This window comes from Falco naumanni, chromosome 9 (assembly GCF_017639655.2).
Source record: "Falco naumanni isolate bFalNau1 chromosome 9, bFalNau1.pat, whole genome shotgun sequence".
NCBI lineage: Eukaryota > Metazoa > Chordata > Aves > Falconiformes > Falconidae > Falco > Falco naumanni.
In genome coordinates this window covers 11,858,054-11,879,379 of record NC_054062.1, presented here as the reverse complement: position 1 = coordinate 11,879,379, position 21,326 = coordinate 11,858,054, and the positions used below count along the sequence as shown (strand labels likewise).

The window sequence follows — 21,326 nt, the reverse complement described above, 5'->3', positions numbered from 1 at the left end:
TCGCATGTTCAGGAACAGCCAGGGATGTAGTTCTCGGCTCTGGCTGGATAATTCAGGCCGTTGCACACGTGTTCACTGTGCTGCGTCGTGGCATTTCAGAGTACCATTTGTCTGAGCGTAAAACACATTCTTTAACCAGAATGCGCAGTATCCCATGGGCTGGTTTAAGTGCAGTTACAAGTCTGCTTTCCATGCAGGGCATTTGTGGAGGAGCTTTCCACACTTCTCAACAAAATAATGTTCTTGGAATGAATACGTCTTTGAGTCCTGCAGTGGACCACCCCTATCACTGTTTTTTATTGGTTTTGTGGAAGGATTGGGTCCCCAGTGATTTGGCTGGATTATTTATCTTCTTGTGTCAATTGTGTGTCTGTTCTCATGTTCCGTGCGATTTAAGTTGGGTAGAAATATAATTGGGTGTCCCTTTCTGTGGGCATTTGGTTACTTTTATAGATTTTATGTAGCACCTTTTCTTTCCCTAAAACATTGCTATTGTTGTCTAGGTGTTCTTATTTTGGGGCTGGAGGTAAAGGAGAACTTGAAATTACTTTTAAATGAAGGAACTTTCTATTATATTTATCTGTCTAGAGGCAATAAATCTGTTTCAGCAGATTAAATACTGACTTCTTTATAAAACCCTGTTTTCTCAAACCTCTTATCAGCAGCACTTGGCAGTAATCACACCTAAGGAAACTTATAATTTTCCTCAAGGAGGTGACACTGACAGAATTAAAAATGAAGGAGCCCCCTGAAAAGCCAGTTCATTACAAATTAACAGTGGTCCTAGCAAAGCAGTGGGCTAAGGCGTGTCAAATAGTGATATGGATAAAGAAACCCAGCATTTTAAACTGTCAGAGCTCGGAGCATAGCTAGCCTTAGAACAAATTAATCACATATTGTCAACGCAAAGTTGCATCAAATTAACACATCGGATTCCAGCATATTAATGTGAGAATGCTTTCACCTGATTATTACTGCAAACCATTGCCACTCTCTGGCTGCAAAGATATAATTAAATTGCTAAATAGAAAGTGCATATAATATCTCTGCATGCATTTAGGATGCATGAGCTGAAAAGATCACATCCTAGTAAGTGACAGTTTCTATTTGTAGGAAAACTTTACTTTTTTTTTTTTTTTCCTCTCTCTTATTTACTTGGGAGTACTAGAGTATGAAATTAGAAAAGTTAGTAATGTTGTTTGCACTCCATACAACTTTAGGTGAAATACAGGTTTAATTTAACTGATTTGCTGTGCTGCGTGTGAGTACGTAATTAACTTCACTCTTCTCTGTACTTCCCTGGGGGCCAGAAGAGGGAAGAAGAGATACTTTGTTGTTTTGAAAGAATATGAAAAAGCAGATGTTAATACCTTACTGAAGATGCTGTTGATTGATCTTAGGGAGGTTGCTGGTAAATTTGGTTAAAATAAAACTGTACTTAAAATCTGTTGAGATCAGATAGCGCTCAAATTGGATACAAGCTTATTGCATGGTGCTGTGTCTGTTGACGTGCCTTTCCTTATGAATTTGTTACTTGCAAAAAAACCCATCCTGGTATTGTACATTCATCACAAAGTGCTCAGTTTAGTTAATCTACGGACAGACAAAAGGCAGTGCTGTAACAAATCCAAATGTATTATTTAATTATCCTTTGTAGAATACTTTAATAAAAAAATAGCAGCGGGCTGAGAGTTCCCAGCTCTTTGCTGTGTAGCCTTTCAGGGAACACTGGGTAAATGGTTGCACTGGTGCCTGCGCTCTGCGGCCAGCACCCACCGCCTCTCCTGCCCGACTTCTTCCTGCAGCCTCCCTGTATTAACGTCTCATCCCTTCAATCCTTATATGCACCGTTATCAAGAAGATTATGTTTAAGCTTGATTGTAAATGCCTATTATAATATGCTTTTCTCTTGAAAGGTCCTTTTCACCTCAGCCGCTTGTAAACTGGCACACTCCTCTCTAAAGAGGTGTGAGCACTGGAGAAATGTTGAAGTTAATGAAATGTGTGAATAAAATAGTGGGGTGTGCTATGGTTAGTAAGGACGCATGTCAAACACTACATTCTTCCTGTAGCAAAGAAAAAAAAAAATAATCTTATGCTTGATGTATTGGAGGCAGTGTTTTAAGACACTAAAATTATTGTGTAATTTTAAGAAGGCTACATGGCTTCAAATTTGTCTCCTGAGTCGATGGCATCATGACATCCCTCATGTTCCATTGAACTCTAGCGTAGACACCAATAAAAGAAAGTTTAAAATACCTGTAAACCACCATTTGTCAGTAACTGTTTCTGTAAGCCCGGGATGCTTTATGGGGAGGTTAAGCCTGAGCTGGGTGTTGGTTGCCTTACCTCGCAGTTTCTTTGATTAAGAAGCAACAAGTAGAAGGCGCACGTTTAAGTGTAAAGTTACAGGCCTTTGCTTTTGTGGGAGAAATCATAATTCTGCTTTGAATATTTTAATTTCAACAAATGCCGTGAAGCGAAGACCATTGTGAATACAATTGGGAGCTCATTAAATGGTTCTGACTTTGCCTGGTGTCAATAGAGGACCTGAGAGTTTTATGGGAGCGCTTACAAAACGTCCAAATTATTTTTCTTAGCATGAAATCTTACTTAAAAAAAAAAAATTAAAAAGGAAGAACAACAGCTGGTACAATGAAACATACAGGAAAATTTTAATGAATGACCAGTTTGGTGATGCATTTAAATAAAAAGCCTTTTTTTTTTTTTTAGATCATGGTCATTTAAAGCAAGCTTAATTAGAATTAAAGAATTTTAAAGTAGTTTTTATAACATACTTGTTAATCTTTTGGCTGAATCATATTGCATTTTATGCTGTCTAATTGATTTTTAGCAATTTACTAATGTCATTATCTTTCCCTTAATTACAGATCAAACCAAATAAAAAATGTATTCACAAGTTAAGGTTTTTAACAGCCAAAGTAATATGGATATGTTTTATTAGCAAGTGTTTTTAATGTCTGCTGTTTGCAGGGCGGTTGATTATATACATTTAACAGACATGTTTATTGTGAGAAAGATTTCTGAGGGATATAAGGTATTGGGTTGGGTTTCTTTTGATTTCTCAGAGGATAGTCTTTTAGAGTATGTCTGTACTCTGACCTTTGTACTTGAAAAATAATTTTAAAACATTGACACTAATTACGGAGTAAGGACTCTTATGGGTCTCTTCAAGGACCATAATATCACAACCAAAGAATTCTGGTTTTGTAATTAAACATTAAATATAAATGGAGTAGTAATTGTTTTATTTTTGTTTCCATTATAAATTGAGATTTTATTGAATTATTATGTATTTATTTAAGATTTCATTAAATATTTCCTACTTAGAATTTGTAAAGGTGATATAATGGTCTCGGTTTTTTTCCATGTGAGATAGGTAAATAAAACAATCTGAAACAAATAGGTAAATAATTCTCAGTAGCTACTCTCTGTAGAGTTTGAATTTATTATACAATGTATATGATGTGATACGATTATATGATGGGGGACTAAGTCCTGGGGAAAAAAGTGTTGAAAACACTATGTACAAAAGTGTTGTGAAACCCTCTTGCTGTGTCTTGCATTTCAGAGTGGTATGAGGTTTTTTGATAATGGGTTTGGGGTTTTTTTTTAGTGGTGTCATCTGGAGGAGAACAGACTTTAATCCTGTATGAATTAAACTTGCTTGAACTAGCCCATCAGTGCATTTTCACATGCAATATTTGAAGGGCAAAATCTTCCTAAGGTTAAACTTTTCAGTAGTTTTTTTTAAAGGTACCACTTAAACGACACATGGCTATTGCAGTTGAGCAGAAGAGATCCATTTTTTAAGGCTGGTACTTCGTGATGGATGAAAAGGTGGCATAGCAGCACCTACTCAGTTTCAGGGAGAGAGGTGTAATGTAAGAGTTGAAAAGTCTTAGTCCTGCAGTTCTTCCCCCAATATTGTGGTCATCTGGAATGCTGATACAGGTTCCCTACACACAGAATGCATTTATTTCTTTTTTTAAATAATTGGTTTAAATGGCATTTGGCTTGAAATGACCTCAGGTGAGAGCCTAGCCCTTCCGTTAGGTCAGCAGGGGTCATGCCTGGCTTGTTTGAAGGGGGCATTTCCAAAGGGAAATGGAGCGTTAGTGCTGAATGAAGTGGGCATGAGTAGGAAGTAAAGATCTTTTCCGTGTCAAGATAAAAATGTAAAGAAAATTTATGGAGAAAAGGTATAATTATCAGAGATATTTTAGCCATACTGGAATTATTAGGCCAGTCTTCTGAAAAGTATCATGAGAATATTAACTCTGCAGAAAGCTGTGAGTCCAGGTTTTTTCTCAACTGTAAAGTCTGAGTCATTTGTATCGTTGCAGAATGTATAAAATATACTGTGTAAAATGTATTTATAAAAGTAATTTTGTGGGCACAATAATAGGGAAAACAGTACTTAATTAGGAAAATAACATCGAATTTCAGTGCACATTTATATGTAATGTAAATATTATTTTCCAAAAGAAGTGGTATGAAATTTTCCTAGCCAGTCAATTCTTTTTGCAGTCATACTGCTAGTAAAAACAGAGTGTCAAGTCAGCCACAGAAAATCTGTTTAGGTTGCTATCAATACAGTTAATTAGAACTTCAAATTTCTTGAAAAGATAAATCCAAGGTCTGAACTTGTGATGTGGATTTGAGGGATTTTTTGGGTTGAGTTGGGTTAGGCTGGGTTTTTTTTTTTTAATTGCTGGGAAAGGGTAGAATTAAGTCTTGGGTCTTGCAAATCTTTATTCGATAAGATTTGCGGTATCTTTTATTTATATATATATATATTAAAAAAAAAAAAAAAATATTTTTTCTCAGCTGCCCAGCTCTTGGCCACCCCCTCAGTGCTGGAAAGGCAGCGTGCCTGCTGCTGTGCTCCCGGAGCAGCTCCCGGCACTGCTGGCACCCCCTTGGCTGTGGGGCTCGCTGGATGTGCCAAGCCTGAGCTGCCGCTGCTCTGGCCAGAGGAACGCGGGAGTGGGTTCCGCGGCTTTAAATGCGATTTGGCAGCCGACCCTGGTATTGCAGGGTTGCCATGTTTCTTAAGCTCTGAAGAGAAATCATCAAACTGGAGGAGGCAGCTGAGACATCCCTTCCTGAAGAGGCTTTAGTATTTTTCTTGGAATTGGACTCTGTTCTTCCTGCAAAAAAGAGGAAATAGTGCTGTTAAATAAAACTAAGGCATTTATTCTTTTGTTAATCAATTTTTGTAGTACAAAAACTTTGACTTGTATTGCTGGAAGTGCAATTGTTTAAATTTAGTTTGATTAAATGAGAATATCTCACTGACAAGTAATATAACCAAGTCCAAATCTACATAATTTTTCTTGGTGTAATCCAGCCCTAGGATTATTTATTATAGATCATTTTCTGAGGGCTGCGCTTTTTATTCCCATGACTTTTCTCTCATACTAACTAAGCCAGAGGAGGTGACGTGGGCCGGCCTCGCGTGTGGCAAGCTGCTCTGCCGCTGCCGGCAGTGGGGGTGCTGCGGGCAGAGCGGGGTGTCGCGTTGGTCACAGCGGGTCAGGCCCTTGCTGGCCTGGTGGCCCGAGGGACGTCCCCAGCCCAGCGGCATGTACTTGCTCCTGGAGCCTTGCCGAATAAGGCAGGTATCTTCCCCAGTGTAAGGAGACATGGGTTTAGGGGGCAGGTTTAGTGACTGGAAGTTGCCAGGTAGAGGAGATAAAATCCCATCTTCGTGAGCAGCCTGACTGCTACGTCATTTTCCATCTCTCTGATGGTTTTTAAATTGAGGGGGAAAAGCTGTTGCGATAGTGTCACTAAACACTGCGGAACATATTTCCATATGTAAAACTTCCTAGATAGGAAATTCCAGTTAATAATAATTTGGGGAAGAACCTGTAGTAAAACTGGAACGTATTAACTATTAAGAGTTTAATTTGAGCTCTGGGGGAAATGATCTATCTAGATAGGCACAGTAAAAATGATGAGATTTCAGGCAGGTTTTATTGATGATTTTCCCTTTCTTTTTAAGAATAATTGAGTCATTTTAATGATAAGCCTTCCTTGGCTTCTTTGAACGGACTGCATGTAATTAGTTGTAGCTTCAACTTTGAAATGTTTTGACAGAAAATATGTCATTTAGCTCATAAATTTTTTTCTAGCATCTGCCTTTAATATTTGTTCATTTTCTGCAACATACAACTTTGCTACTTCAGGTCAAATTCCAGATACAGCTCTGTTTTCTTTGTTATCTCGATTGTTTCCTTCAGGATGAGGGAGAATAATTACACAGAACATCTTTTCCAAGCAGCTGGAGTCAAATTCCAGCTGACTGCAGCACCTGTGAAGATGGTACCTCTGCCGCGGGGCTGCGCGGTGCCGTGCCAGCCCGGGCTGCGCGGTGACGATGTGCTCCGGAGTGCACAGACTCATCCTCATAGCGCTACTGCCCTTCTGTGAGCTTCAGATGGCAATAATGCCAGTGAATGCAAAGTATCTGGTTTAGACTAATTAGAGGGATGATTTGTGAAATGCTGGCTATTTATTTAATTAATCACCAGCACAAAGCTATAAAACCCATATTTTAAAAATCCCTGTTAGTTTGCCATGTGGTTAATAGATTGTGGCACATTAAAAAGTGACACGGTGATGTATTAAAAATGTTCCACCTAAGGTTGGCTAATGTCCTCGAGGAACTTAAGCCGTCTGCTTTGTGCAACAGAAGCGTAGGATTTGAGGCTGATCTGTTTAAGGATTGAATATTTCTGAAAACATTTATCTTTTGTATAGCATCTGTTCATTAAAATATGTTGTGGTGTATTTCTTAACGTACAAATAATGTTTATGGTGTAGTTCTAATTATAAGTTTTTTGTTGCATTTTGTTGGTACGAAGAATAGCACTATTCCTCAGTATTAAATTGTAATGTTGATTACTAAGTAAAATATAAATAATTCTTCTAAAGTAGGCTATTCCTTCTCTTTGCTACATGGAAACTAAGGATAGTTTTGTGTAATGAATGCATTTTTGTTGCAGATGTAGCAGTTGCGTTTTGATAAATTTGGATATGTGTTTTCATTCTTCAGCAGAACTATCGGAACGGAGTAGATAAGGGCTTAATATCCCCAGTTAGCTCAGTGCCATCGCAGCTGGTGGGAATTGCAGCCCCCTGGAGAAGGGCAGCTCCAGGCCCTGCGCCTGGCACCGGCGGTGCTGTGGGCAGCGTGCTGACCCGCTGCGCAGGAGGAGCTCCTGCTGGCTCCTGGCAAAGTGCCATGGGGGCGCGATGGGGTGAGAGATGTCCGGGGTCCTTTTGTCCTAAAAGTGATACCTTGATGAAAGTCAGTGAGGGCTGGGCTGTAAAGGGGACGAACTTGGGGTTTAGTGGAGGCCACCCCTCCATAATAACGGAGGGACACTTCCATTACAAATCAGATCTGTCAGAAAAAAGTAATAACAAGAAATCATCATATTCATAGCACTTCAAGTAAAACAGTTTTTAAAGTGAGTTGTGTCAACGAGTGTGTGTTAATATGATTGAAGTATGCTGTTACAAGAATTATATGTCTTATTCTTTGCTCAGGACTTACGTAGTTTTATTAATTGTGCGAGTGAATGCCAAGAAAGAGCAGGCAAGTACTTTGAGATACTTGATTGTGTGGTTATATATGTAAATCGTAGTTTTGAGGTGTATATAAAAATTTGTTCAGGTGGAAGCATGGAAGGAAACTGTCCAGCTCTGGAGGTTATGTTTCTCAGCTGTGTGTTGTATAATTAACTGGTACATTAGGAGGGGGGCTGGAATAAAACATGAGTATGTTAATGCAGCCTGGAGCTGATGTTGTAGTGATCATTGCAATGCAGATAGCGCATTTCTCATAACTGCTGCTGCCTACTGGAGCCTTTGAAACATCTGGACCTTTAATTGAAAAATAGTGTGGTGCTGTACAAAGCAGACATGCTAAGTGAAGTCAACAATTTAGAATAAAAAATAATAGTGTGTTATTTACCTTGTAGTTAAATATTCATACTTTGTTATGCTTTGTGTAACAGGAAATTACTGGGTTAAATTTTTATGAATAGTGACAGTGTGAATAAGATAAATTAAGTATTTAACGATGTTAATGGAATTTTACATTGTGATCTGCTAACTCTGCAGCACAAGCTAGGACGATACAAAGGAGATCCACTCCTCAGGAAGGAACAACTTTGAAGCTTCATTGAAAATCTGTGGGGACTGGCAGGCGTGCCGAGTGTAGCGTGGTCACTGCTGCCAGTGTTGAGCCAGTTGTCCCAGTGGCCTCACTGCTGGTGTTTTCCATAAGTGACTTGAGCATAACAGAAGTAATCCTATGGCTGTAGTAATGAAAAATACTGATATGGCTTAACCACCTGATGAAATAAACATCATTCCTGTTTTTTTGCCGTAGTAGGGTATCGTGTGGTGCATTGGAGAATAAAAAAGGGGTAGAACTGCCCTGTATTTCCATACAAACACTATGGCTTAGTGTTATGCCCCTGAATATTAACATAATGTTCAACTGAACAGGCATTCTCTCCAGATCTGTTAACACTGGACGAATGAAATGAACAGACTATAAATATTTAACCATCATATTATGTTAGATGCTGTTCTGCTCACTGCACCAAAATCTACTAGTTGCAGCTACATGTTTCACTGCTGGCTAGTGTGGGTCTCAAGATGCTGAGGCTGATAAACATGTTCATCACCTTGCTTTGCTGCCAGTGTGTTCGCTCTGAACCATATGCCGGCAGTGTCCTTGTATTGCGCTGCAGTGTGAGGGTTTCTGCCACATGCTTGTTGAAAGCTTTTAAGATATTTGATCATCTAAACTTAAGAAAACAGAACTTTTTTTTTCATGGCCCTTCTTTTTCTGCTCAGCCCCTCAAAAGCTGTTTTGCTTACGAGTGAATATGACTGACTGTTTTATTCCCACTTATTTTGGATGAAGAAATAATTGCTCTACATTTTTTTAATTTTTTTTTTATTCAAGAGCGTAGAAAATAGTGCTTTTCAGTGATGGTCTTAGAAGAATACAGTCCTACGTATTGCCATAAACATCTGTGCTGTAATTTGTTAGAAGTTTTGTTTGTGTTGTAAATGTTGAGTTAATATATTTCAATTTTTTCCACTTCTGTATGTTGTTTAAATACATATGTGAGTAAGTTACATTTAGGAGCTGATTCCTGGATCACATAGTGTATTAAATACCCTGTCACCTAAACCAAAAAACATTTCACTGAGTTTAAAAGTGAGAAGACATTTTACGTTTGGAAAAGGATAAGCATTTGTTTCCATTTTGTCTAATGTTTAGCACTGTTTGCTGGGAGGTGAGTCAATGACTTGAATTAATTATAATTACTGAAGAGACATATACTGATTGAGCAAATAAAGTAGTAAGCTCATTTGTGCCAAGGCCATCTAATTAAATGCTAACTTTGGATAAGCTAGATGTGCATGAAAGATTAATTTTAAGAGGTTTTTATGACTCCCACTAAATAATGATTCAGTAAAATCTTTGCATTATATCATTAGAACATCTAATCTTAAACTGATACATTTAGTCACAGAACTCTGTTGTACAGGAAGATGCAGTAAATTATTGTTGAAAATTAATCACTTTTCTCTAACAAATGCTTACGAACTTTGTTTTAATTTTCTACTGTGGTGTGCAGTGAAGCAAATCAGAAGTGAGAAGGGTACGGCGTGTGCATTTTTCTGAATGACTGTTTCATTGCCTCCCCATTATGCAAGTTCTTCAGAACTACATTTTAGGAGTAAGTTGTCCTAGGGATGGACAGATGGTACCAAACTTCCTTTATCATGCAGAAGAATATTAGTAGCCCCACAATAATCTATTCAAGATATACATCATCAGGTATTTGAGGGAAGTATATATTTTCCCATGGATTTTGATTAAAAGTTAATTTTAAATCTTAGAAAGACTTCTTGTGTTGTGAGAATTATTAAGAGTTTAAATATGTATTCTTTTCTTTTTTAAGATACTGTTTGTATTTAAAGCATATTAATTTTATTACAGAATATTAATGATACAGATAATTCTAAAACTATACGTAGCCAATGAAGATAATTCTACCTGCAGTTTTCTTGTCATAGTTGTGGTAACCAGTATTTATACAATTAAACACCACAGATTCCAAATACAATCCTAGAAAATCCATGAGAATTCATCATTTGAGTTGCCTGTCATATCCTTCCCTCATACTCTCGTGTCTAGAAGTACCGGCAACATATGTATGTGCTGGTGCTGCTGCTTATGTTCTTGTAATTAGCCTGGCTACTGTTATGATATATCACCAATTATTACTGTACTGTTTTGTGGCTTTCTTGATTTTAGACAACACAAGAAGCAAGGATTCACAGGAGCAGTAGTCTTAGATACCAAGTTATTCTTTCAAAAGAAATCTGTTAATTAATGGGAATAAATTTCCTAAGCTTAGCCACTGGTTATCATCAAAGTACGTAAATGTGCATTGAGCTGCTTCATTTAAAGTATAAAAAATAGAAAGCAGAAAGTTGGGGAATTAACAGGCTGTACTCTTCAGCAATGTCAAATAACAGACATAATTCTGTGCAGCTCTTGAATAGCAGCAGAAAGAATAGCTGTAATGTGCCAAAGAACGATGGTGTGCCAACCACCGAGAATGCTGATGACGGTGATAGAGAAAAGAGAAATATAAAGAAACGAAGTGATTTATGTCCACAGCACACTGTTTGTGTGTTTAATTTGGGAAGTAGTATCCCTGGGTTTTTGCCTGTTCAAGCCTGTGTACACTGCACAGTGCCATGTCTCCTCCAGTGAATTGCAGATGATAAAACATAATTTTGCTTTGAGTAAGTTGAAAATGCTATAGAAATAGCAAATGGAAATTTTCACAAGATCAGACTGTAGGACAGTACTAGATAGCCTTAAGAGAATCAATTAATAAAAATACTGAGAAAGTTTTCTATGTTTAATTGTATGATTGCTGTGTATCCAGTTACTCCTTGCTTCCTTAAAGGATTGGTGGAATGTAACATCTCTAACAATAAAAGCTTAATGGAATCAGATTTGTGATTTTCTAGAAAATTAACGAGATATTTTGTCAATTTTATTCCAGGCTTCATTTGTCAGAATATACAGTGTCCAGTGACAAGCTAAAAGAATTTTTTGACAAATTAACTATGCCACAGGTGACAGATCAGGAAAATGTTAATTTAACAGCCCCTTTATGCTTCCCAGATTTATTGGAGGCTATTAAGGAAACTCCAAATGGTAAGGCCCCTGGCCCTGAATAGATTTTCCATTGAATTTTATACAGGATCTATTAATAAAGTTTGATGCTGCCTTTTTGAATATATAGGTAATTGTACTTCATCTTCTGGGTTTCCTCAGCATTTACAGTTGGAATACAATTTTTAGTTGGGAGAAAAAAGTAATTATGCTTCCAGTAGTGTCTGTAATCTAGTTCTGAATGATTCCTCCTAAAGAAGAGACTAGAAGCGCCATATAAAACCCACAAGTTATTACTAGTTAAATCCAGCGTGGCTAGGTCTTTGACTCTTGGCCACTGAGACTAATAATTGGATCCCTTTTATTCAGTCCCACCACCTACAAATCCTTACCTAATAAGCTTTGCACAGATAAGTAATTGAGCTCTGTGGGACTTCCTACACAATTAATATTTTGCAGGACCAGACTAAGGGTATGGATTCATTCCATTCTGTAGACATGTACCTGATGGTTTGGATTTCTAGTGCTACTTCAGAACAAATATCATCAATTTGCAATAAACACAGTGGAGATTTCCTCCAGACCCTCTGGACTTGGTGATTGATCAGTCTGAGCCTTGACCCGCGTGGTAATAGGCCACACTAATGTTTCCTACCTAACGTGGCAATGAATGTTCTCACTACTAATAGTCTGATTGGCTTCCAAATCTCAGGTTTCAGCCTCTCTAATATCTTATGGCAGTCTGTTTTACAGCCCTTTTAATTAATAAAAATAATTCACTCGCCTCTTCAAAGGTCTTGAGAATAGTGATGCTTTTGAGCCATTTGCCAGTACTGCTGCTGGTGGTGTTGCTTCCCTTGCTCAAAGAGCAGTTGGAATCCTGATACGTGTATGAATAACCCCTGGTTTAAGTCACCTGTCACCTTGATGTTCGTGCTGAGTGTTTGTGAGTAAGAGAACGGGGATATCGATAATGGAGAGAGTTTGGGCAAGCAAGACGGTACAAATAAACCGGAGGAGGTAGAGGAGGTTTAGAGATGAGGAAGAACAAAGAGAAGTTTATTTAAAAACCAACAAACACAAAGCAACAGCACAGTGTAGGGCAAAGAAGAAAGGGGAGCACTGGGAAAGGTAGACTGAGGGAAGTTGCAGCCATATTTCTGACAGCCGTAAGATCAGGGTCCTTAGAATGTGTTTGTTTTATAAATACATGTGTTTATTGGATTATGAGCTTATAAAACAGTCTGTACTTGTAGTAGGGGCTAACGGAATAATCTCATCTTTTTGGGTATTAGTTACAGTTCTTGGCTCGTTTGTCCATTCTCTGGCTTTGTGCTGTCTGTATCACTTGTAACCTTAGCATCGACTCTCACATCTGGTTGTCGATTTTTCTTAGATTTTCCATTATTAGGGCTAAGCATTACTTACGGTTCTGCCATCTTTGGATTTAAGTATGTAGCTAACTTAGCATGCCAAGAAGTCACATTAATTTTCTTGATAACTGCTGTTTACTCATTCAAATGCAAATATAGTTGAAACCACAGGTCTCCCGTTCTGGCTGGTACCTGCAGTCATGACCGTAACATAAGTGATGCTCGCAGCCCCAGGCGTGTCCGTACCTTGGCCAAGGGCAGGGATAGACTCTCAGACTGGTGATTCATTACCTGATACCGCCTTAGGATTTTTAAGAGGACTTAAAAATAAGTCCTGTGAGTAGGGAACCAAGTGAAGAAAGAAAGTAAACAAACCTGTATTTTTTTAGAAGTTGTAGTTCTGTTGTGCTCATGATTTCCTTGGTGAGGTTTGTTCACGGGCCCGGCTGTACCGGATGAGTCCCGGGCACACTAGCTCACCCAGAGGCTTGTTAAGGCTGATCCAAACAAGGTGAGGGAATGTCACCTATTCTGTTACAAATCTGAACATTTCCTTTTAAATAAGTAAAACAGATTCCTTCCTACCTTAAAAACATGGGAAGGAGAGGCATCTGCACTATAAAAATGCTTTTTTAAAAAACAAATTAATTACATTTGGATAGATTTTAATAATACTTTTAGCTATGCTAGTATGAATAACTTTAATCTCTAAATTCCTGTTATTTCTCTTAATTTATAATCACACTGAAGGATCAAATGTTTTTTAACAATATATTGATATCAGCACATGGCATTTAACTCCCTGTTTTATACTCTCATTATAGATGTATAGTATTGAATCCTTTTATCCTGTTACTTAGAATTCTGAGTGATTAATCTGAATAATACTTTTTCTCGAGGCCCATATATGTATAGAGATAGATAGAGATGCGTAGTTATGTCAGGGGTGGTTTTGAAGAGGGGATCAGGATATACAATCTTTTGTCTGTTTAAAAGATTACTGGTTTAAAAATATGGTCCTGCCTGCAGTAGATTAAACATTTTTTCTTGTAATGCAAACGTTACAGATCTTTATGTTGCTATGTATTTTATGTTTTATTTAATTGTTAATCTCCACAGTGCCAAATAGATATTTTTTTAATATGGTGAGCTCCGATAAAACCCAGTATTAGTTAATCCTCCTTGGTTGTCTTCAAATAGTTCAAAATAGTTCGATGGCTCCGTTGTGTGTGCGATTTTGCTCTTCTCTTGGTAACCCCAGTTCAAGCCTAAGGTTTATGTCATTTAAATGTCACCTTAACCTCCACGTGTGATCGACACTCATTTTTGCCCAACTCTCTGCTCCGGTCATGTTGCCCGGTTTGATTTCCCTTGGGCGAGCGGCCCGCGTGGCTGGCAGACAGTGACCTGAGCTGTGCATCGGTGGCATTTGTGAGATTCCACTTTAGGTTTATGTGTAGCTCACTGCCAGCTGTGGTGGTCTTTTCCTTCTCCTCCTTTCTGTGGCAACGTGCTGGCCAAGCTCCAGTCTCCCCTTTTCCGCACGCTGAGAGTTTCCCTGGGTTTTATCCTGTTGTGCATCCAGGTGTGAGCTCCTTTGGCTCCTGCTGGCAAGGCAGCAGGGGCAGGAAGGTGAAGGGGAAAGGAGGAGGAAGAGTCCCACACTAAAGCTGGAGGGGAAATAGAACGTTAAAAAGGAAGTAGCATTGGCGATCTGGCATGTTGCAGAACTAGAGTAACTAGTGATGAGACAGGCTGCTTTGGCACTGCTGCGGAAGATGCCTGTGCCTGGGTACCAGGGGGGTGCCAGCTGAGGCGGTGAGGCACGGTAAGTCGGTACTTCTGCACTTGAGGGGAGTGAGCTTTGGAAGTAGTGGGCGAGAACTACAGAAGAAAACAGAAATGTTGAAACAAGGGTAATGCTAGTGTTAAATACCAATGGGAAAACGGTTTTGAAGCTTCAGGTAGGCTTGTCAGTTCTCTCTTCCAGCCCATCCCACCCTTTTATTATTTTTTTTCTTCTTTTTTTTTTCCATCCTGCAAGAACATGGGATCTTGCAGCGAATTTCAGACACTTTATGGAAATCTGTGAAATCATTGCCAAATATTTCGTATCATTTTTACAGATACATTAAACAACAGTGAAAGAACTGGAATTTAAACGTTCAACCTTCTTCCAATTTTAAGTTGTAGCAGTGTATTTTAATCTTTCTACTGAAAAGAATTCCATCTGCACCAGATTTTGTATTAGCTCTGTCATACTTTTTTTTTTTTTTTTAATACATTCTAATGAAATATATTTTCTCGACAGGGTCATGTTGGTACAACGGCAACCAAAAAAATTGATGTCTACCTCCCACTGCACACAAGCCAAGACAAACTACAGCCCATGACAGTTGTGACGATAGCAAATGCCAAGGTGCATGACCTGATTGGACTAATATGCTGGCAATATACAAGTGAGGGACGGGAACCAAAACTGAAGTAATGTTCTTTCTTTACTACCTCTTGATCTCTAATTTTCTCCTCTGCAGCCTTTTTGCATAATAAAATGGATTTCCATGTCAATGTTTTTATAGATAAATCTTAGAGAAACCACCTACACATTTATCAGTATTTCCTTTTGAGCATTACACATGCATCTATATCCACTTCTTTTTCAATTAAACTACTGGGTACTGTTTAATGATAAGCATATGAAACCCTGGATCTGTAAATGGATTGTAATTTCAAAATGCTCTATGTGAAAATAATACAAATCTTATCTTTTCTGTGTCACAGGGGCATTTTTCGTTTTATGTCCCATCTATTTTTTGGTAGTGTTCTTAATGGCTAAGTTCACAAGGATGTCAAATAAATCCAGAACTCATCTGTAACTCCCCCTCTTGTTTGTCCTGAGAGAAGGTACCCCGGTTCTGGCTCTGGTTTGTCTGCACAGTACCAGTTCCTCCTACAGCTTCATGGAGAGGGCAGTCGCTGTGCTGGGTGACACGTGTCGTGGAAGTACTGTTAGTATTGTCCTGAAGCCATAGAATAGATTTTAGCCGTAGAGAGTATGCCAAAAACTAGTCAGAATTCTGTCATAGAACCGCAGCATTACCACTTACTTGCTTTCTGCTGTCATTTTGCTGACATACTGACCTTAACTCATTATACACCTGTTAAAATATTTCTGGTTTTCTAAGAATTGACAGGTATAGGGGCTAAAGGTTCTTGTCCTTCCAGGCCGTCATCCTGGAGATATCACTAAAATAAAGATGTGCAAATAAGGATCCTGAAAACAAAATAAATACTAGTTTTCTTTGAAATTGTGAATAAAATTGCATTCTTTAGTTTAAAAACATCTGTCATGTGGTATTTTATAATTTCTACAAGACTTTGACCTCAGTCACGTTGGCTCTTTGCTGTAAAGAACATCTGTCTTGTCCTCAGAAATCTTAGTGTCAGTTGTCAGTGGATTTTTCAGTGTCTTTCGTAGTCATTGCTTACATCTTCATTGTGAAAGAACCCTGCCCCTAAGATTTCTGTGACTAAATAATGGATTTGATTTGCTGTGCTGGAGAACTTGTGTTGTTCAGTAAAAGCTGTTACTTTGTCATGGTAGGTGACATAAGGTACATAAAACAGGTACTTCAGAGCCACTCATCTGAGCAACTTTGGTTTTAAAACAGTTCTGTAAAATACTTCAGGTTTTGCTGGGTCATAGAACATAAAATAAGAACTTAAAATAGTTTGTTGTAGAGTTATTAGTAACAGATACTAGCAGGTGACTTTCCTGATCTAAAGAAGGTTAAAAGTTTTGTTTGGTTTTTTTCTGTATGAGCCAATTGTCACTTTTTCGTTGTTCCTGCAATATTTGATTAATAGTTTGGGGTGTGGTACTGGATTGTATAGTTTGCTCTTTCAGCATTTTTCAGAAGTGTTGAGGACACAGTAATCTCTCCTGCTGTGGCACAGTTGTAAGGGCGAAAGGGAGGTGCTGAGAGGTCACTTGACCTGCCCTGCTTTAGGGTTAGTTGATTTCTGTTCAGCAGATACAGGGCAACACAGAAAAGCAGCCCCTCCTGAAAACAGTTTTGTGGGTATTGTTGCCTTGGATATAGGATTTCCCTTAGCTCTTCTCAGCAGACATATGAGATGTTTCAGAGGCTAAACACTTTCGGTTTGAGTTGTCATTTTTTAACACTGGAGTAGAAATAGAAAATTATTTGCAGATGGTGCCTTTTCATTTGCAGTTCATTAATTCATTTCATTAATTTGTTATTAATTTCTGTTCACTATATTGTAAGTGTCCTTTGTGTATGACTAGCTTATTTTTTAACGAGCAAGACACCACTAATGTCAATCTTTGGACACATGTAGATTTTTCAGGAGCACAGCACACCTCAAATGGAACAGCACCCATGAGTAGAGGTATTCCATGAAACATCTTTGCCCACAGCAAAAGTTAGCAGTGGGAGGAAGTAAATTTCACTGTCTGCCTTGAAGGATAGGATGTTATAATGTGTCAAAGAGTGATCATGGCCAAGGAGGCTGTCTAATGTAATCAAATCTCAGGACAGAAATAATAAAATTAATAATGGAGGCGTTAAGTTCCCACGAACAGTCTAACAGCAGCAACTGAGAAATACATGCTCAGAGGAAGGGGCAGAGCCTCAAGGTTGCAAGAAGTTTGTTTTCTTGTGTAGTTCTTAATTATTTCTCACGTTTTCATCATCTTTTTTTTAGCATTGCTGACTGCCAGTCCTGTAGCAAGGAGTGAGTTAATTGTAAACTAATTCTCATAATTTCCAAATAAGGAAAGAGCTTGTGTAGGTTGGACATCCTCCGTTTGCTATTGTTCCTGATCTAGTCGGTTTAGAGTATAAAAGAAAAAATCAGGATCATTGTGAGCACTGCACTAAGATACATATAGAGAATGCTTCAAGTGTGATACACAACGCGTGCAGAATAACAAATACACCTACCAGTGACGCAATTTGAGAATAATGAGGAGGTTGTAGACTTTGTAATTAAGAGAAGCAACCCCTCTGTCTTTAGGAAAAGAATATATTACTGCCTAATTCTTTTTCGTAAAAGGTAGACGTGAGACTCTGAAGAGAGTGAGTACTAGTTGACAGCTTTGGGAACATTTTGTATTCAGTTAGGCTGCCTTTTTTGTTATAATTGTATTACATTTGTCTATATTCAGTGTCTTGATATGAGGAACCACTGACAGTGTTAGCAGCTCTGTTGCTGGCCTCTTACATATGAACTTTGGTTATAACCCAGTGGACCATTCTCTTGCCGACCCCTGACAGATGTACTGTAATGATTCCACGTGCAAAAAATAAACTAAATCCCTTTCTAGGAATGAATTAATAGTGAGATGCAAAATTCAAATAAACTCCCTATTTTTAGAAGTGAAGAATGGTATTACATCTGTCAGTTATACCTAACTTTTACATCCTGTCCATAGCAAACTCGGATTCTCAAGACTTTGAACCTTGTGATTTGAAGCCTAAGGTTCAGGACTTTGATCTCACCCTGGTGGAAGTTCAAAATGCAGAACAGCTTTACCCATTGGGCTGGCTTTTTTCAACAGATTGTGTGTTAATGTTCAGAAACCCACTCCATGTTTAAGACATCTGTAACCCCTTTAATTTATGAGATTTAACCAATATTGTGTATTTTCAGTATAATTGACGGAAGATAAGTTGTTACCACCACCTTTTTTTGGCACTTGGATTGCTTAGAGACCGCACCGAATGTGTTCTGTTGCCTGCGTGTCTATGTGTTCCTCTGGCTTTAATGACAATTATGCAAATGCATCAAGTACCAAACGGAAATGTTAATGTTACTTGTATAGAGCTTTAAGTGCACACAAGGCCGCACATTGCAGAATTCTGTCAAACAAATAGGTTAGACAATCAGCGGTGTGAGGCGGAGAGCACAGCTGTGGGAAGACAGGCGTTGGGTGACTGCTCAGACTGGGAAGCCTCATGGTGTGGGGTGACTTTTGAATTCTGTTGAACCGGACAGAAAGAGCATGTGGAGCTTGGTGTCTGTATTCCCTCAACATGAGAAGGACATGGTCCTGCTGGAGCAAGCCCAGAGGAGGCCACGAAGATGCTCAGGGGCGGGAGCACCTCTGCTATGAGGACAGGCTGAGAGAGGTGTTCAGCCGAAAAGAGAAGGCTCCAGGGAAACCTTACTGCAGCCTGCCAGTGCCTAAAGGGGCTCGTAGGAAAGGTGGGGACAGACTTTCTAATAGGGACCGTTGCAATAGGACAAGGGGGAACGGCTTTAAGCTGGAAGAGGGTAGGTTTAGTTAGATACAAGGAAGAAATTCTTTACTGTGAGGGTGGCAAGACACCTGTACTGGTTGCCCAGAGCAGCTGTGGGTGCCCCATCCCTGGCAGTGTCCAAAGCCAGGCTGGATGGGGCTTGGAGCAACCTGGGCTAGTGGAAGGTGTCCCTGCCTGTCGCAGGAGGCTGGAATTGGGTGGTCTTCCCACCTAAACCATTATAGGATTTAAGTATCCTATTTTTTTTTCCCACCTAAACCATTATAGGATTTAAGATATCTAAGTGGAATAAAAGAAGGACCTGAAAATCCTGCTGGACATTTCTCACTGCGTAAGCAGGATCCTCTGTATCTATTATTTGCAGCTTTTTTGTTTAGCTTGTTCCTAAAAAGACTGGCAGCAACGCAGAACTGTACAGCCTCCTGGCTGCCGGCTTGCTCCAGGGGTCAGGGTGTGCTGAATGATTCTCTTCCCAGCGCTCCCTTTCACCAGTTTCCCTAAAAGTTACTTAAGCACTCTTGAAGAAATTAAAAATTAATTCTACAGTGATGTTCCCATTCTTCATAACAGTCCAGAGACTCATGAAAGTTTCTTGAATGGTATTGCAGAATTTTCAAAATTCTATGACAAACATTGCTGGATTACCTTTTCGTTAGCAAATTTACAGTTTGCATTAATAGTAATGCATCATTATTACCTGTTTTATATAATAAATGTCTTTAGTCATGACAAGGTGCGTATAGATGACCTGGACTAAGCGCTCTCAATAAAGCACAGTTGCAACCAAAGGTTTGTGAATTAATTGAGAAAATTGCAAATCAGGTAGTCGGAGAAATAATTCATTGTCACATCCAATCAATAAACTTTGTAAATCAACTCATTTAATTCAAAAAATGATCTATATAGATCAAGCGACCAATTAAACAATTAGCATACACTTTGCAATTAATTAATTTAAGCATCAATCATGCAATTAAAACTCTAAATTTAAACTGCAGAGTTTAGAAACACACTGCCATGTGAACGTTCAAGCTATACTTCATGGCGGTGGAAAATGCCTGGATGCTGGCAGATTTACAATAAGAAAGAATGCTTGTTTGTAGGTCAATAATTTAAATATTAACATCTGAAATAGATTTTAATGTTAGTAAAATATGATTTGGTATATATATTGTTATTTCCCTATGGGCTTTTGTATCTGGAAAGAAAGAGGCTTAGATTTTTCTTTCAAATTTTCTTCACATTGCAGCTGTTTAAAACTTTCTGTGTTATTTAGTTCTGCTTGTCAGTCTATACTAATTTGGAACTGCTTTTAGTGACTGGCCTTCTTAGGTATTTGAAAAAGGTAGCTTTTCTACTAATCACTGCTATTGCATTGAACAGATTTTTTTACTTTTCCTGTCGTTTATGATACTGTTTACCTGCCTGAGAGCATTCTCTGCTTTTCAAGCCTGCGTTCAATAAACTTTTTCACAATTGCTTGCTTTATGAAAAGATAGAAAGACACTGCTTGTTTGTCTTTTATTCTAAAATGTAATGGTCATGTAAATAAATACTTTTTCATAAATGGAGAAATACTTTGAGAAGTCCCTAAACTTTCTGTAGACTTTAGAATATTCTAATCACTGTCAGTATTTTGCTTCAGTTCAGTTAATGGTGAAGTGAGGCTCACTGCTTTACTCTGAGGCTTTGGGGGCTTTTCTATTACCATGTGCTTATGGTAGCAAGATACGTGGGGACTTAGTTGAGTCATGTGTATTTACATGCCATCAGTGGCTTTTAAGTATAATAGGCATGTCTGGCTGATTTGGTTTTTAGTGACTGGTATTGATCAGCTGAACTGAACTGGTCATCTAGCTTCCCCTGAGTAAGCTTGGTTTGTCTTTGTTTCAGCGACAACGTCAATGCCTACTGTCTCCATATTGCTGAGGATGACGGTGAGGTTGACACAGATTTTCCACCCTTGGATTCCAATGAACCCATTCACAAGTTTGGCTTCAGCACTCTGGCGCTGGTTGAAAAGTACTCTTCCCCCGGCCTGGCAGCAAAACAGTCGCTCTTTGTTCGCATGTGAGTATGGGTGCTAGCTTTCTCCATCGCTGCGAAACATCCGTGTGTCCATGCCACCTTCACGTCTTTTTTTTTCTTTTCTACTTTTCTTTGTCGGAGTGTAGCGACATTTGGGGGGCGCGTGTGTTTGCGGTTGGCTGCAGATGATGCCCTGCCCCAGGGTCTGTCCTGAGGCAGGTGGAAAAGGGAACGAATGCCACTGGCGGCAGCTCGGGTGAGCCTGTCACCCTAAGTCTGAACCTACAGAGGAAGAAATAAACCCCTCTGCCTGTGATTAGTGGGGAACACTGAACTGCTGCACTCCCACTAGTACATACTCAGAATTTACGCAAAGTTTGAGCT

At 38.8% G+C, this 21,326-nt stretch overlaps 1 protein-coding gene across 4 annotated transcripts in view; it reads left to right on the top strand.

Annotated features, from left to right (window-relative positions):
• The window catches only part of MAPKAP1 (MAPK associated protein 1), a 106,336-nt gene that overhangs the window by 30,861 nt on the left and 54,149 nt on the right, over positions 1 to 21,326 (top strand). For all 4 annotated transcript variants that reach the window (XM_040605710.1, XM_040605708.1, XM_040605709.1 and 1 more), the window contains exons 5-6: positions 14,939 to 15,111; positions 20,808 to 20,984. In XM_040605710.1, coding sequence (XP_040461644.1) covers positions 14,939 to 15,111; positions 20,808 to 20,984 — 350 coding nt within the window. The remainder of the gene's footprint in view (positions 1 to 14,938; positions 15,112 to 20,807; positions 20,985 to 21,326) is intronic.